The 14850-nt window shown below is 40.5% G+C and overlaps 1 protein-coding gene across 1 annotated transcript in view; it reads left to right on the forward strand.

Moving 5' to 3' along the window:
* Positions 1–13901: 13901 nt before the first annotated feature.
* Positions 13902–14850, forward strand: part of arhgef3 (Rho guanine nucleotide exchange factor (GEF) 3) — a gene marked incomplete in the record, with an annotated part of 47636 nt that continues 46687 nt past the window's right edge. Inside the window, 1 exon segment of the mRNA XM_024263658.2 lies at positions 13902–14006. Coding sequence (XP_024119426.2) covers positions 13917–14006 — 90 coding nt within the window.

A 14850-nucleotide genomic window follows, 5' to 3' on the forward strand; every position in this document is an offset into this window, starting at 1 on the left:
CTGGTGGCTACACTAACATGAATTGTGCTGTTACAGCCTAACGTTGACTCGGAGCCCAATGTCAGGTGCTCACAGCCAGCTAAACTCTTCCTCCAAATCAAACTCCTGGGACAGACTTGTGTGTCGAACTGGACGTTTAATAAAGGGACGCGTGAAACTACAAACAGAAACATAAATACAATAATTATTATTCCTCAGAAATATAAAACAATATGATTTATGATTTAAAGCTTAAACAAAAAACAATAGCATCTTTCCATCTCTAATACTCATTTTGCAACAAATATAGTCATAAACTCAAATAATCAACTCAAAAAGCATTCCTTAAATGTGCACAGTAACCTAAAAATTCAGAATACTCACTAGCATTGCACCTAAATACGTTTAGGACACCTGATGACACTGGATGGAGATGCCACATCCACATGCGGTGAAGACATGGCAAGACTGCACATTCAGTCACGTGCTCTGATGATGTCACACTGTGATATCAAACTGTGCCAGCAGAGGGAGCAGTCCAAAAGCAGCAGGGAGATGAACGACACTCCAGAACACTCCCCGCCTGGCATCTACAATGATGCCACACACTTAGTCTTCTGGCGAGAGTAATAACACACATTCAGCAACCGGCCTGTGGAAGGTTTTGGGATTCTTGCCACGAACCACTCTGACTTCCACTTTGCGTAGAGCACCATCCGTGTCTGGAAGGGTCTTGGAAATCACTCCAAGTGGCCACTGATTTCTCCTGACTTGGTCATTCTTGAGGAGGACAGCATCTCCTTCCTTTAGGTTTGGCCGAGAACGCTGCCACTTTCGTCGACCTTGCAATGTGTGGAGATATTCTTTGCGCCACCTTGTCCAGAACATCTCAGCTAGAGCTTGGACACGTTTCCACTGAGATGTATGTAAATGTCCTTCTTGAGAGGTCATAGCTTGAAGTGCAGCCACACCACATTCTTGGGTGAGTAGGGTAGATGGAGTCCAGATGATAGGAGATTCTGGGTCTGAAGACACAGGTACAAGTGGCCTTGCATTAATGATAGCAGACACCTCTGCCATTAGAGTTGTCAGAACCTCATGTGTCAGTTTAGGGTTCCCAGCTTGCAGTAGAATAGAATCCAGGATGCGACGTGATAGCCCTATCATCCGTTCCCACACTCCACCCATGTTTGATGCATGTGGTGGGTTAAAAATCCATGAACATCTCTGGCTCAGCAAATAATCTGCAACAGAGTCCTCGCCAGAATTAGGAGGTTCCAACTTTAGCTCTCTTGATGCACCAACAAAGTTTGTGCGACAGTCCGACCTCAGTTGTTTTGCTGGACCACAAATGGCAAAAAAGCGTCGAAGAGCATTAATGAAGCTGGAAGAGCTCATACATTCCATGACCTCAATGTGAACAGCTCTTGTAGCCATACAGGTGAACAAAACAGCCCACCGCTTACTGTTAGCTTGCCCACCTCTGGTACGTCTTGTATGTATTTCCCAAGGGCCAAAAACATCCAGACCCACATAAGAAAATGGTGGGTCAGTCTGCAAACGCTCTGAGGGCAAGTCTGCCATTTTCTGCTGTTCCATTCTGCCCCTCAGTTTTTTGCAAGTAACACATTTGTGAATGATGCTGTTGATGACTCTCTTGCCTCCAACTATCCACAGACCATTGGATCTGATGGCACCCTCAGTTATGTGCCTCCCTTGATGTTTCACTCCTGTGTGATGGTGGCGGATCAGCAACACTGAAATGTGATGTTTTCCTGGGATGAGGAGAGGATTGGCTTCCTTTCTTTCTAAAGAAGCTTGTGACAGGCGTCCTCCTACTCTGAGCAGGTCTTCCTCGTCCATGAAAGGTGTGAGCTTGCAAAGGGGGTTGTTTAGCGGAAGATTTTGCTTCGATCTCAGACACTGAATTTCTCTGGAATAAACTTCCTTTTGAACCAATCTGATGATGCACTTTTCAGCTCGCAGCAACAGTTCTGGTGTCAGACATTTTTACAGCAGTGCCATCCTTGACAGCCGTGAGATGTTTGTTTTTTTATGGCTGTCAGTAACATGTTGAAGGTATGCCACAGATTTGACGAGTCGTGTCCATTGAGAAAATCGTTCAAAGCGTGCAGTCTCAAAATGTGTTTTGGAGACTGTAGTGGTCAGTGAAGCCTTTTGGGCGAACTTCAGTGTCTGATTCAGGATTTATAAGTTCAAACCTTTGGATTTTGAGATCTACAGGCTGAGACTTAAGGAGGAAATCAGGGCCTGGCAACCATGTTGTGCTGGCAAGCTTACCTGCAGTAGTTGAGCGGGAGCCATAATCTGCGGGGTTGCTTTGAGATGGAACATATTTCCACTGCTCAGGGAGAGTTGACTGAAGGATTCTTTGTATACGGTTGTTGACATACACATAAAATCTCCGGGTTTTATTGTAGATGTGTCCAAGAACAACCTTGCTGTCTGTGTAGAAGGTGATGTTGTCAATCTTTAAATCCAGTTCTTGAACAATGATCTCTGAGATTTCTACAGCAAACTGAGGCACAAAGTTCACGTCTGTGAGGTCTGGCACAGGTGCAAGTTTTGTTTTGCCGTCCATCCTATTAAAAATGTTAGGGCAACACCTGTGCCAAGAGGTTGACTTTGGGATTTCTTTCCTTTTTTTTTTTTTTTTTATGAAGTGTTTTTTTGCCAAAAACAAACCCAAGTTCACAACGACCATCGCTGTGTGTGACTTTCAAGTAGGCAACAGCAGCTACAGCTTTCACAGAGGGATCTGAAAAGACGCACAACTCAATCTGTTTTGCTTGCAACAATGAAAATGGGACGTATGTACGAGGTACATGTAGCTTCCTCAGATCTTTTAAAGACTCACACCATGTTCTCCATTCATCATACATCTCCTGGGGTAATGGGCTGTCCCACTGCAAATTACCACTGAAAAGCCTTTTCAAAATATTTCTGCCTCTGATCGTCACTGGAGCGAGGAAACCCAGAGGGTCAAAAATGCTGTAGACTGCTGACAGCACTCCCCGACGAGTGAAGGGTTTCTCGGTCTCCGGGATTTGGAAGGTGAAAACATCAGAGTCAATATCCCAGCTCACTTCCAGGGTCCGCTGAGGTGGAGCCTCATCCATGGAAAAGTTTAGTTGTTTCATGTCTTTTGCCAAGTCTTCAAGAGGGAAAGCCTTCATCACATTTTCTCGGTTGGAGGCAATTTTGTGAAGGTGGATGTTCGAGAGAGAGAGCATTTTCTGAGCTCTTTGGAGGACATCAATAGCTTCTGCTTCAGAAGGGAAAGAGCTCAAAGCGTCATCAACATAGAAGTCTCTTTCTATGAAACGTCTTGCGTCGCTTCTATACTGTCCTTCTGCTTTCTTTGCTGCTTTTCTGAGTCCTAAGATGGCCACTGCTGGAGAGGGGCTGTTACCGAAGACATGAACTCTCATTCGGTAGTCAATAACATCTTTGGAGAGGTCATTGTCTTCGTACCAGAGGAAACGTAAAAAATCTCTGTCTTCTTCTTTCACTACTGTAAATGACCTCTAGAGTCAGCCCATCACTATTTTATTTTGTAATTCTCCCTCTTTTTGTATAATGTGGTTTTGGCTTTTATTTTGAAGTAATGAAAAGACGCGCTACGCGGAAGTCGTCAGTGAAGCTACCGTGAAGGCTGCATGTGCATCGTGTCTGCTAAAACGGTTTAAAAAACAAAGTTAAAGGTTCAAAAAAACTAAAGTTTACCATATCCCATAGCACCTGGTTGAAGAGGGAACAAGGTTTGTAACATTTTATATTTTGGCGATTTTAGTTGTGTTTTCACATAGTTTTACGTTGTCAGCACATTTTATTTTGCCCAGTAGGTGGCACTGTAATGCCAAGCTAATGTTGAGTCATGGTTGAAATGAACGCTAATATTAAGATTTATTTATGATTTTACAGAAAGGAACAGAATTATATTTTTAAATAAGTTTGTTAAAATACAGTTACATTATTTGATTTGTATTAGAGGTTAAAATTCTCAAAGTAATAAATGAATGGTGTAGAGTTTTAAGGCTATAAGGTAATTAATAAAACAAAAAGGATTGAAATGGTGAACAACTGGAAGAGATATTAAATGTATTTGTATTTTTTGTTGTTGTAGCTCTTACGGTGTGTTCACACACAAGGATAAATAAAAAGGGTTGTGAACCATCAGTTTGAGAGACCATCTTTTCGACCGGGGATGCTACAACTACAAAACTGTTCCTGTCTGCTGTGACGGCAACAGGTTCTCTTCGAAACCGGAAAAGTACACCCGACAGACTGTTGTTCAAGTCTGGACCCGGAAGCAGCACATCATTAAGGGACACTCCATCAAATTGAGCACTGGAATCAAATACCACACGAATTTGTCCAGGCTTGTGTGGATGATAAACACCAAAAATAGGCAACAGAGCCCAACAGATGGATGGCGACTGTTGGCTGCCTTGATTCTTCTAGCATGTTCTGCTGATCCAGGCCCAAGCCACTTGATCAAAAGATTTATCTGCTCATCACTTGTGAGATTAAGTTCAGATATTGTGCTCTGAAAGGTCGACTTCCAGCTGAGATAATTTTCCGGCTTGTCATCAAATTTTGTCAGCCCTTCTGTTACCAGACTTCTTTTTGCCAGAAACCTTGCCAGCTCAATTGCTGTACCATCACTTGGAGCAGGTTGTGAAACATATCTCTGAGGAGTGAATGTGTGACGTCGTATACCAGAAAACTTAGCGATCGCTTTAGGGACATTCATTTTTTGAGGACCCATTTGTTTTTTGGGGGGGATATTTCTTCTGAAGATCCGGAGCGGAATTGAACTCATTTTGGACTGAACTGAGACTTAACGGGACTAAAATGTTTCTTTGTTTTCTGTGCTGATTATTTTATGAACATCATTGAATGTATGGATTATGCAACTGTTTTGCCTGAGATTTTGAGTTGAGGTTTCACCTTTATTTCACTTAAATTTCTCCACATTAAGAAATTCTTTTGTGCTTAACCCTTTTGTGTGTTTATTTTTTTTGTAACTTGCTAGTGATCTTAGTGAACTGTTACAAATGAATGGTTAAATGACGAGTAAGGGAGTGGATCTCTGTGCTCTTCATCCTTGAAAAACATGCCTTTGTTATCATGAGAGACCGAATTATTAAACTTCTCATAGCTATTTCTGTGTGGAACTGGTGTGCATTCCACTAAAGGTCTCCATTGATCTGTTGAAGCGCCGCCACCTTGTGGTTTTAATAGGTGTGGTTTAACTTCTTGTTGAGCAGAAGCAGCATCAGAATGAGAGGCTATGCACTCTTTTACTCTGTCTGCAGGTGTTACTGTTTCAATAGGCAGATAGCCTGAACTAATATCTTGTTCTGATTTATCAATCTGTGCAGCAGCAGACTCCATTACTTCTGCTTTAGCATTAGCAACTTCAGCTTCTCTTTGTAAATTTAGTGCATGCAACTCTGCTTCAAGACGAGCTTTTTGTAGCTTCATTTCTATTTCCTTTTGAGCAAAAGCTGCTCTTGCTTTTGCTGCTTGAGCTTCTGCTCGAGCTTGAGCCACCGCCATACTCACACGGCTAGATGTTGACCTCACTGATGATCTCGTCGTCAGTCTTCCTGAAGAATGTCCAGACTTGTTTGAGCTTGCTGCCATGGACTGAGTCTCAGCTTTGTCTTGAGGTGACTTCCCTGCATCCTCCCTTTTGTACGTTGGACTTCCCTCGACGACCTTTTAATCTCTTTCAGTATGTGCAGTAGGGCTGCCACGATTATTCGACTAATCGACGACTATTCGACTATTAATATAGTCGACAAATAACTTGGTTTTCGAAGCGTTGTTTTTTTGTTTGTTTTTTTTCCTTGTTTTGATCTTAAAACTACGGTTCGCGCTTTCTAATGTCTGCCATTCTCTTTGTCACACATGCGCAGTGGTGCTACTCCGGTCAGCAGTGACGTCACAGGAAGTTCTCCGTAAGCTTCTAACAACAAGCTAGCTCGAAAATGAGGAAAACACAAGGAAAATAAAAGAGGAAAAAGTGTCAAATGTAATTTCAAGACAGAACTTGTGTTACACGAGAGCACTATGGCGATAAATGATCACCTGAAGATGAAGCATGTTGAGACAGAGTTTGATCACGCTGAACAGAGAGCTTCGTCTAGCTAAGCTAACATCGGCGCTAACACAGCTAGCGCTGCCGCGGCTGTCATTACTGCGCTGTTCGGAGATGAACCAGAAGATCTGCAGCAGATCCGTGTCTACGGCGCTTCTGTCTGCATAGTGAGCGTTTCATAATCTGCTCTCTTCTAACCAAACGCCGCGAGGACGGCGTGGATAATGAGTTTACACTGGAAATTAACCGCTCGTCCAAGGCTTCATTCATATTCCGCGCCGGGATCACGTTGTTCGGTTCGAAGAGCGGATTATGAAACATTCACCGCGCAGACAGAGAGGCTGTGTGTCGGTACGGATCTGCAGCAGAGTTATGGAACGATTTAAAACTACGAGTCACAGAAGTGAAGGAACTCACCTAAAAGTCCAGACCTAAGTTTACAAGTGTAGCATTACATTATCTGCATTAAGCTACAATTAAATGTAACTTAAAGTCACAAAACGACAACAAACAGCAAAACAACCACAACATTAAAGAAGTAACACAGATTTATGGGTTCTACCCCAAACTGAAAATATGAAGTATCGTTCTGCGCATGTGCAGTGGATGTAATGAAAGAATGAAAGTACTGATGTACATTCTAACATCTCCTGCTTTTCTCCCTTTTTAAAATATAAATTTCCCCCTTTTCATTTATTTTCTTTGTTTCTATGGGCATCCTCAGGTTTTATATGTATAGGAATATCTTCAGTTCAAAGATGTTATTAGTGTTTCGCTTTAATAAATGGGTCTCAAATTGGGCCCCAAATCTTTTGAGTGTGTTTATATCTGCAAATAGATTTTGAAATACTTTACACATGTTTTATTAAATATATGTTTTAAAGCTTTAAAAAAGAATTGCAGGCTTTTAATAAGTTTTCTGCTGTTGATTCAGATTACCTCGTTTGATTTAAGTCTTGTTTTAATGCCAGAAACAAATGAAGGAGAAAACCTGCATGATTCATTAAAAGATTAATAAACTATTGTCTTTATTTTAGTTAGAATATAGCTTAAAGACCTCAAGTTTAAAGATAATGATGGTTAAGATGAGTGTTTTACATACAGTCGCCGCACGAACCGATTAGTCGACTAATCGAAAAAAATAATCGGAGATTAGTCGACTATTGAAATAATCGTTTGTGGCACCCCTAATGTGCAGAAGGTATCGCTCTTCTCTTCCATGCTGAGTGCTGCTATTTCACTGTGCTGTTACAGCCTAACGTTGACTCGGAGCCCTATGTCAGGTGCTCACAGCCAGCTAAACTCTTCCTCCAAATCAAAAGTCAGTCACACTTCAGTCACGTGCTCTGATGATGTCACACTGTGATATCAAACTGTGCCAGCAGGGGGAGCAGTCCAAAAGCAGCAGGGAGATGAACGACAGTCCAGAACATGAATAAATCCAGAACCCTGTTGTATACTGAATTTCCCTGCGGGAATAAATAAAGTTGATCTTGAACATTTAAGCTTCGTTGTTCCTCCTGAGTTCTGCTCAAAGAGAAACTGGCCACAATAGTGGAAAACAGAAGAATTATGACAACGACAATCAACGACAAATCACACTCGCATTTCGTCCTGCTTCAGAAACGGCTCGATTTGGGTCACATGACGCGTTGACGTCATATGAGTGAGACAGCGCCAGCAGCAGAATGCAGGCGGACCCAAGGTGTCTGCAGATACATGTATGTGTGTGCGCTGCGGCAAAGTTGAATTCTATAAACATAGGTGTAATGGTCCGACGGAGTATTAGGGCCACCAAAAAAAAAAAAAAAATTAAAATTATGATTTTTAAAGTGGCAAATTTACGAGATTTACAATCGAAATGAGCCTATTGTGAATGAACACTCTGAGCAGAACCAGACCGACTAAACTGTGAAAAGCTTCTGATTTCAACAGGTAAACTGAATGTTTTTTTTTTTTTGTGATCAACATTTTTATTGATTCCACATTAAATACAGCAACTAGTGTACATAAACAAATGCTCTGCTGTTGGCAAACATACTCATTACTTCTATGTATCAATACATTGTTATAAGGAACCATTTTTGATGAATTAGGAAAAAAAGGAAGAAAACAGAGGAAAAAATAAAATAAAAATAGATAATAAATTATGAAGTTAAGAGAAAAAAATAAATAAAATAAAATACACACATAATAAACCAACCTTACCCATCCCTGGTCCAAAGTCCAAAGTAAACCATTATTTTTTACAATATTGTTGGAGACGTTCAATAAAGGATTCCCATAACTCAATTGTGGTACTGCATGCCTTCTGTACTCTAGCAATAGAAACTTCTAGTTGGGCTATATCCAGAAACATGAAAGACCACGCCTCAATGGAGAGGCAATGTGGCGGTTTCCAACGCGTGGCTACCATTTTCTTTGCTGCTGTAAGTCCTGTTAACAAAATTCTTCACTTGGGCACAGTAAGCCTGACAGTGGAGAGATCATTCAAAAATAGCAAAGCAGGTGAACAGGGTATTGAGATTTTAAATAACTCAGAAAGTTTGGAAGCAACCTGACCCCAGAACTCTCTCACAGGCTTGCATTCCCAAAACATATGTTTAAATGTGCCAATGCATTTTATGGAGCATAAGTTACATGTTGGGTCAGAGGTGATCCTCATCACGCTTAATTTTTTTAGGAGTAAGATATAGTCTTTGTATGAAATTATAATCAATTTGCTGATGATCAGGATTTCTTGAACACAGCCTGATACTCTCCCATACCCTGCTCCAGTCTAAATCATGGCTTATCTCATCAAAGTCTGCTTTCCATATGGAGTCCAATGCAAGCGGTTGGTAAGAACTGACAAGTAGTAGATTGTAAAGCCTTGAGACATGACCCCCTAACTTTGAAGAGGTTAGCAGTAATTTCCTTATTGGTGATATAGTCAGAGGGCTCTGTAGTGGGACTCCCAGGACTTTGAGCAAAGATCGTACTTGTAAATAGAAAAAGAAAGTTGTTCTTGATGTGCCATATTGATTGCATAAATCCTCAAAGGACAGTAATCCACTGTCCCCAAAAATGTCACCCAATACATTAATATTCTTTTCCTGCCAAGGAACAAAATGAAGTGGCTTTTTATCAATTTGTAGTTTTTCATTACCAAAGATAGGGATTCCAGGATCCCAAGGGAAACGCCCCCCACCCAAATGTCTCCCTGCTTTTTCCCATACGTTGATCATTCTAGTAATGATTGAACCATTCTTATCTGCTGACGGATGTCGCTTATATACGTGTAGAAAGTTTTCAAGGGAATGGGTGCCAACCAAGCCCTCCTCTAGCTCCCGCCATGAAACTGATAATTTTGAATTGAACCAGGCAGTTAAAGGCCTGAGTGTGAAGACCCAATTATAAAAGGTAAAATTGGGAAGGGAGAGACCTCCCTCTTTTCGATCACGTTGCATTGTGCGCAGTTTAATTCAAGGTCTCCTGCCATCCCACACATACTTTGTAACAGCAGTTTGGAATTTTTTCCAATATTGAGATGGCGGCCTGAGTGGGATCATTGAGCTAATGAAGTTCACTCCAGGTAAAATGTTCATTTTAATTACTGACACACGACTCCGAAGTGAATTCTTGAGCTTGGCCCACTTCTCCAGGTCGTATGTAACCCTTATTAAGCATTTACTTAAGTTCTGTTTAATTATTTCAGAAATTGAAGGAAAGATTTATATGCCGAGATAGGTAAATTGTTTAACAACTGGAACAAAGTGAGGGATTGCAGTGTTCAACACACTTTGGTGCAGCGGTAACAGAGCAGATTTCTGCCAATTTATTTTAAATCCAGATATCTCACCATACTTTTCAAAAATAGTTAAGATGTTAGGTATGTAATTACTGGGATCCTAGATATATAAAAGAATGTCATCTGCATACAATGAAATTCGATGCTGGGTACCATTGGTACAAATTGGAGAAAAAGATGGGGATAACCGAATTGCCTGAGCCAAAGGTTCTAGTGAGAGAGCAAAAAGTAGGGGGCTCAATGGGCAACCCTGTCTTGATCCCCTCGAAACAGCAAATGGAGAAGAACACATTTTACTTGTGATAACTGCTGCCGATGGGCTGGAGTAAAGCACTCTTATCATGTTAATAAAGGTTGGGCCAAAACCAAAATGTTCTAATAAAGACCAAAGGAAAGGCCACTCTAGTCTATTGAACGCTTTACATGCGTCCAAAGACAACACTGACGCAGGCAAGCTTTGGTTTTTCACCAGATCTATCACATGTAAAAGCCTTCGAACATTATCAGTGGCCAACCTTGAGGCCGCAAAACCTGTCTGGTCACAATGTACTAGTTTTGTTATTAGACCCTGAAGGCGCATCGCCAATACTTTAGAATAGATTTTGATATCTGCATTCAATAACGAAATTGGTCTATAGCTCGAACACTCCATTGGGTCCTTGCCCTTCTTAAGTAGCAAAGAAATCAAAGCAGTATTTACATCACGATGAAAACCTCCGGACCAAATCGCATATTGAATCATATTTAGCAGTAGATGTCCTAAGAGAGGCCAGAATGTGCTGTAAGCTTCCGGTGGTATACCATCTGGCCCAGGTGATTTGCCTTTTTTCATCGTTTTCACAGCTTTTTCACATTCTGATATCGTGATTGTGTGCTCCAGTTCGGCAGCTTCAGCTGCTAAAAGGGATGGTAGTTTAATTGAACTAAGAAAACGGTCACAGTCTGCTTGATTGAAAATTCTCCCTGAGCTGTATAATGATTGATAGAAAGAAGCAAATGTGGAATTTACTATTTTAGCCTCAGTTTGTATAGTACCGTCATTTGTTTTAATAGCAAATATGTTTGACATATATTCGTCCGATTTAAGTCTCAATGCTAATAAGTGACTTGGTTTAGCTGACTGGGAATAGTAAGTTTGTCTAGTTCTGTGCATTATGAATTCAGAACGACGTCTCAATAAAGCATTAATTTCTTTTTGAATCATCTCCTTCTGAAGGTGTATTATGTAATTGATTTTTTTCTGTAAAGATGCAATTAAAGAGGAATATTTTTGTTCCAGTGCTGACAGCTTTTCTTTATGTTTCCTGTTCTTGAAAATGCATACAAAGTAGCATTAGGCCTGATAAAGCCTTTAACCGCTTCCCATAAAATTCTAGGGTCAGCAACTGAGCCCTCATTAAAACTTAGAAATTCCTTAAACTGTGATTCAAACTGTTTCTTGTCATTTTCATCCTGTAAAAGGGAAATATTGAATCTCCATCTGGGCGCTTTATTTGAGTTTTGATTATGTTTGCAGAGAAGAGGAGGGCTTTATGGTCTGACCAAGCAATAGGCACATACTCAATAGAATTAATTTCACAAAGTACTTTGTTGGACACAAACAAAAAGTCTATCCTCGAGAATGATTTGTGTCGTCCTGAGAAGTAAGAGTAATCCTTCAAGGAAGGATGCATCTTCCGCCAGATATCCACAAGGCCTGTATTTCCAGCCCACTGCTGCAGCTCCCGTGTCGCTAAATGTTGATCCCTTGTTTCTAAGCCCCGAGAGCGATCCATATTAGAGTCCCAAACTGTGTTGAAATCACCTCCTAAAATAACTTGATACTCCGCCAAGTCAAGTATGCTCTTTGTTAGAAGATAATAAAATTTTTTGTCATATGAATTTGGTGCGTACACAGATATTACTGCCACCCGCAACCCATCCAGTAATATTTTAGCTATAGTAATTCTACCATCTGTATCTGACCATGTGTCAATCAGATTGAATTTCAAATTTCTTTTGCTTACAACTAAAAGACCTTTTGATTTTGTGGGTGCAGATGAGTGTGCTATAGTACGGTAGAACTAGCAAAACGATCCACATCCTCCGTTCGCAAATGAGATTCTTGAAGCATGGCAAAATCAACATTTCTTCTTCGTAAAAAATCTAACACAGTCACCCTTTTTTGTGCTGTATTTAAGCCCCTTGCATTGATAGAAACAAAATTAAGACCTGGCATCTGTTTTGATGCTAGTAGCAACAATAATATATCTCCTAAAATTAAACCTTGGACACCCCCAAGCCCCCCAAAACCTTTAGTAAAAGAAAAAAGACAAGAAAAACGATGAAACTATCAAATTAAGCTTAGTAATGTGGAGGTAACCAGTACTCTCCATCATTCCTTTTAACTACTATGAGGGAAAAACGAAAATCACACCACCATCATAACAATCAACCAAACATGGTGTCAAAACCCTGTCCATATGCTCAGAATTAACCGTAAAATACCTTCTGGATAGGATAAGAACCTTACGTAAATAAATTCAGAGTCTTTTTATGGACTGTAGAGCTTTCTCTGGGTCCTCGAACCGCCGCTTGTGTTACCGTCTGGGGCCGTAAACGACAGCACCGCTGGATAGCCGATGCCAAACGGGATCTTCACCTGATGGAGGAGGCGCCTGCATTCCTGAAACGCCTGTCGCCGCACTTGTGTTGCCTTGAAAAAAATCTTGATAGAAGCTGATTCTATGCTCACACCAATGGACAGTTCCTTTTTCTCTTGCCAATCGTCGCACCTGTTCATTAATTGGAAATCTCAGAAAACGCACCACCAGAGCTCTGGGGGGGTCTCCGGGCTTCACTTGTGCGAGGGATCTGTGTGCGCGTTCTATTTCGAGAGGCCCTTCAAATTCATGCTGCAGAATCTCTGGAAGCATTTTCTGAAGAAATCCAATAACATCCTTGCCCTCGGCTTTCTCGGGAAATCCATATATGCGTAGATTCAATCGCCTTTCCCGATCTTGGAATTGCGCTAATTTGGCATTCAGCATTGTGATGTCTTCTACCGTAGCTGACGGAGTATCACATCGCTGCCTCTCCGAGTCCTCCAGTGCATCCAAGCGGCTTTCCGCACTGTGTAGCCGCGTTAGCATGTTCGACATCTTACCTTCGAAGGTAGAAACAACCGTATTTGTTTCAGTCATCTGCTTACGGATCTCATAAAAAAATTTCTTTTGCTCCTCCAGTATCTTCGTTTGGTCCTCTGCTAGTTTGTGCAAAAGCTGCATAACAGAATCCATGCTAGTAGAGGCAGAGCCCTCCGTCGGCCAGCTGCTAGCGCTAGCAGAGTGCGCTTTAGCTCCAGCATTAGCATTGGTTTTCACCAGAGTTTGTTGCAAGGTGGATTCAGCAGAGCTCTTCTTGGGACCCATCTCATCATCATGTACTACACTGTTCTGCCGGTATTGAATGTATAGCGGATAATGACAAAGAATAAAATTTAACAGCGATAGTGGCAGAGCCCCGGTTTAGGCGTCCATCTCACGAGCTCCCTCAACCGGACTCCAGGTAAACTGAATGTTTAAAGCATTGCACATGTTTGGAAGTTTCTTTGTTTGATTTGCAGTTTATTAATTATTGATGGTGGCTTGCAGGATCTCTGCAGATCCGTTGATGAAACCATCGACACTCGCAGCGGTCCACCAGTCATTTCTTCCTGCGTGAAAGATCAGATCTCTTTCATTTCTGTGTGATGCTTTCATCTGAAGAGGAATCATTTTCGGAATTTTCAGTGTACTTAGCTAACGTGACAGACTGTTGTTGTTGTGTGTTGAAACGGGACGATTCATGTGGAGAACAACATGCTGATTGATTGACTGATTGAAAAAGACTTACTACAGATGGGTATTTTAGTTTCCCGTTTCTGTCGATCATAAGATCATTTTGAAAAATCCAAACATCCGATCAGAACGCTAAACATTTTCATCAACTTTTCCTTGTGTAAAATAAAAATCAGCATTTTCTGCCTTTGTCACATTAATGTGTAATGGTTTGTTTGTGTTGCAGAAGAAGAGGAAGCAGACCAATAGGGATGCAGATTCTCTCAGTCTGTGCAATCTGGACATCAGTGTAAGTCGAGCTACTGGTTCCGATGCTTTCATTTTATTCATCTCTTATTTTATAATTTCATCTCAATCAAAAGCATACCTGTGTTTTCATAAAGGTGATTGTTGTAACGCTTTAATCCTCATTGCTCTTTTTGCATCATTTTCATTTGATAGTTAAGACAATTACTGTAAATAATTGGAGTGACGTTTGAATAAAGTTTAAAAATCAAATCACAGAATTACAGGAAGATTTTTGAAGCAAGAAACTGAGAAATATGATTTGAAGTTAAGAACATGCAGAGAAAATAAATAAACTTTTGTGTCTAGAAATAAAATAAATCTAAAATGTTTTTAGCTTATTTTTTCTTTTTTTAGATTGTATTATTTTACTGTGAAAATTATTCTTCAAAATAAAGTTTCCCCATCAGTCAAATGCAATCAGTTAAGTAAAATATATAGTATACATAAAATAAAGGATGTATTTTATTTGATAAATTATGAAATTGCACCAATGATCTTTGGATTGATCATTAATACCATTTAAAAAACCTCTGATAATTTCCTTAAAGTGTTTTTGGCCAAAAAAAATGTTTTTACGTTTAACTTTTCTAATATATTTTTCTGGATTTCTTTTTTAATACCTTCTTCAACATTTGATCTTCATTGGTCTTACATCTCGTCTGATTCTTACCTACAGTCATAGTTTTTCATTTCAGCCTCAAGCCTTTTTCTCAAACGACATGTTATTTCAGCGTTTTGGTCTTCTGGGGCCCGTTCCAAGGAGCAGGTTCAACAAATTTAGAGTTCAAACCTGAACTTAGAGTCACTGGACTCAAAATTCTCAAACTCAGGGTTTTCGGTTCCAG

The sequence above is a fragment of the Oryzias melastigma genome, unplaced genomic scaffold, assembly GCF_002922805.2.
Source record: "Oryzias melastigma strain HK-1 unplaced genomic scaffold, ASM292280v2 sc00246, whole genome shotgun sequence".
Classification (NCBI taxonomy): Eukaryota; Metazoa; Chordata; class Actinopteri; order Beloniformes; family Adrianichthyidae; genus Oryzias; species Oryzias melastigma.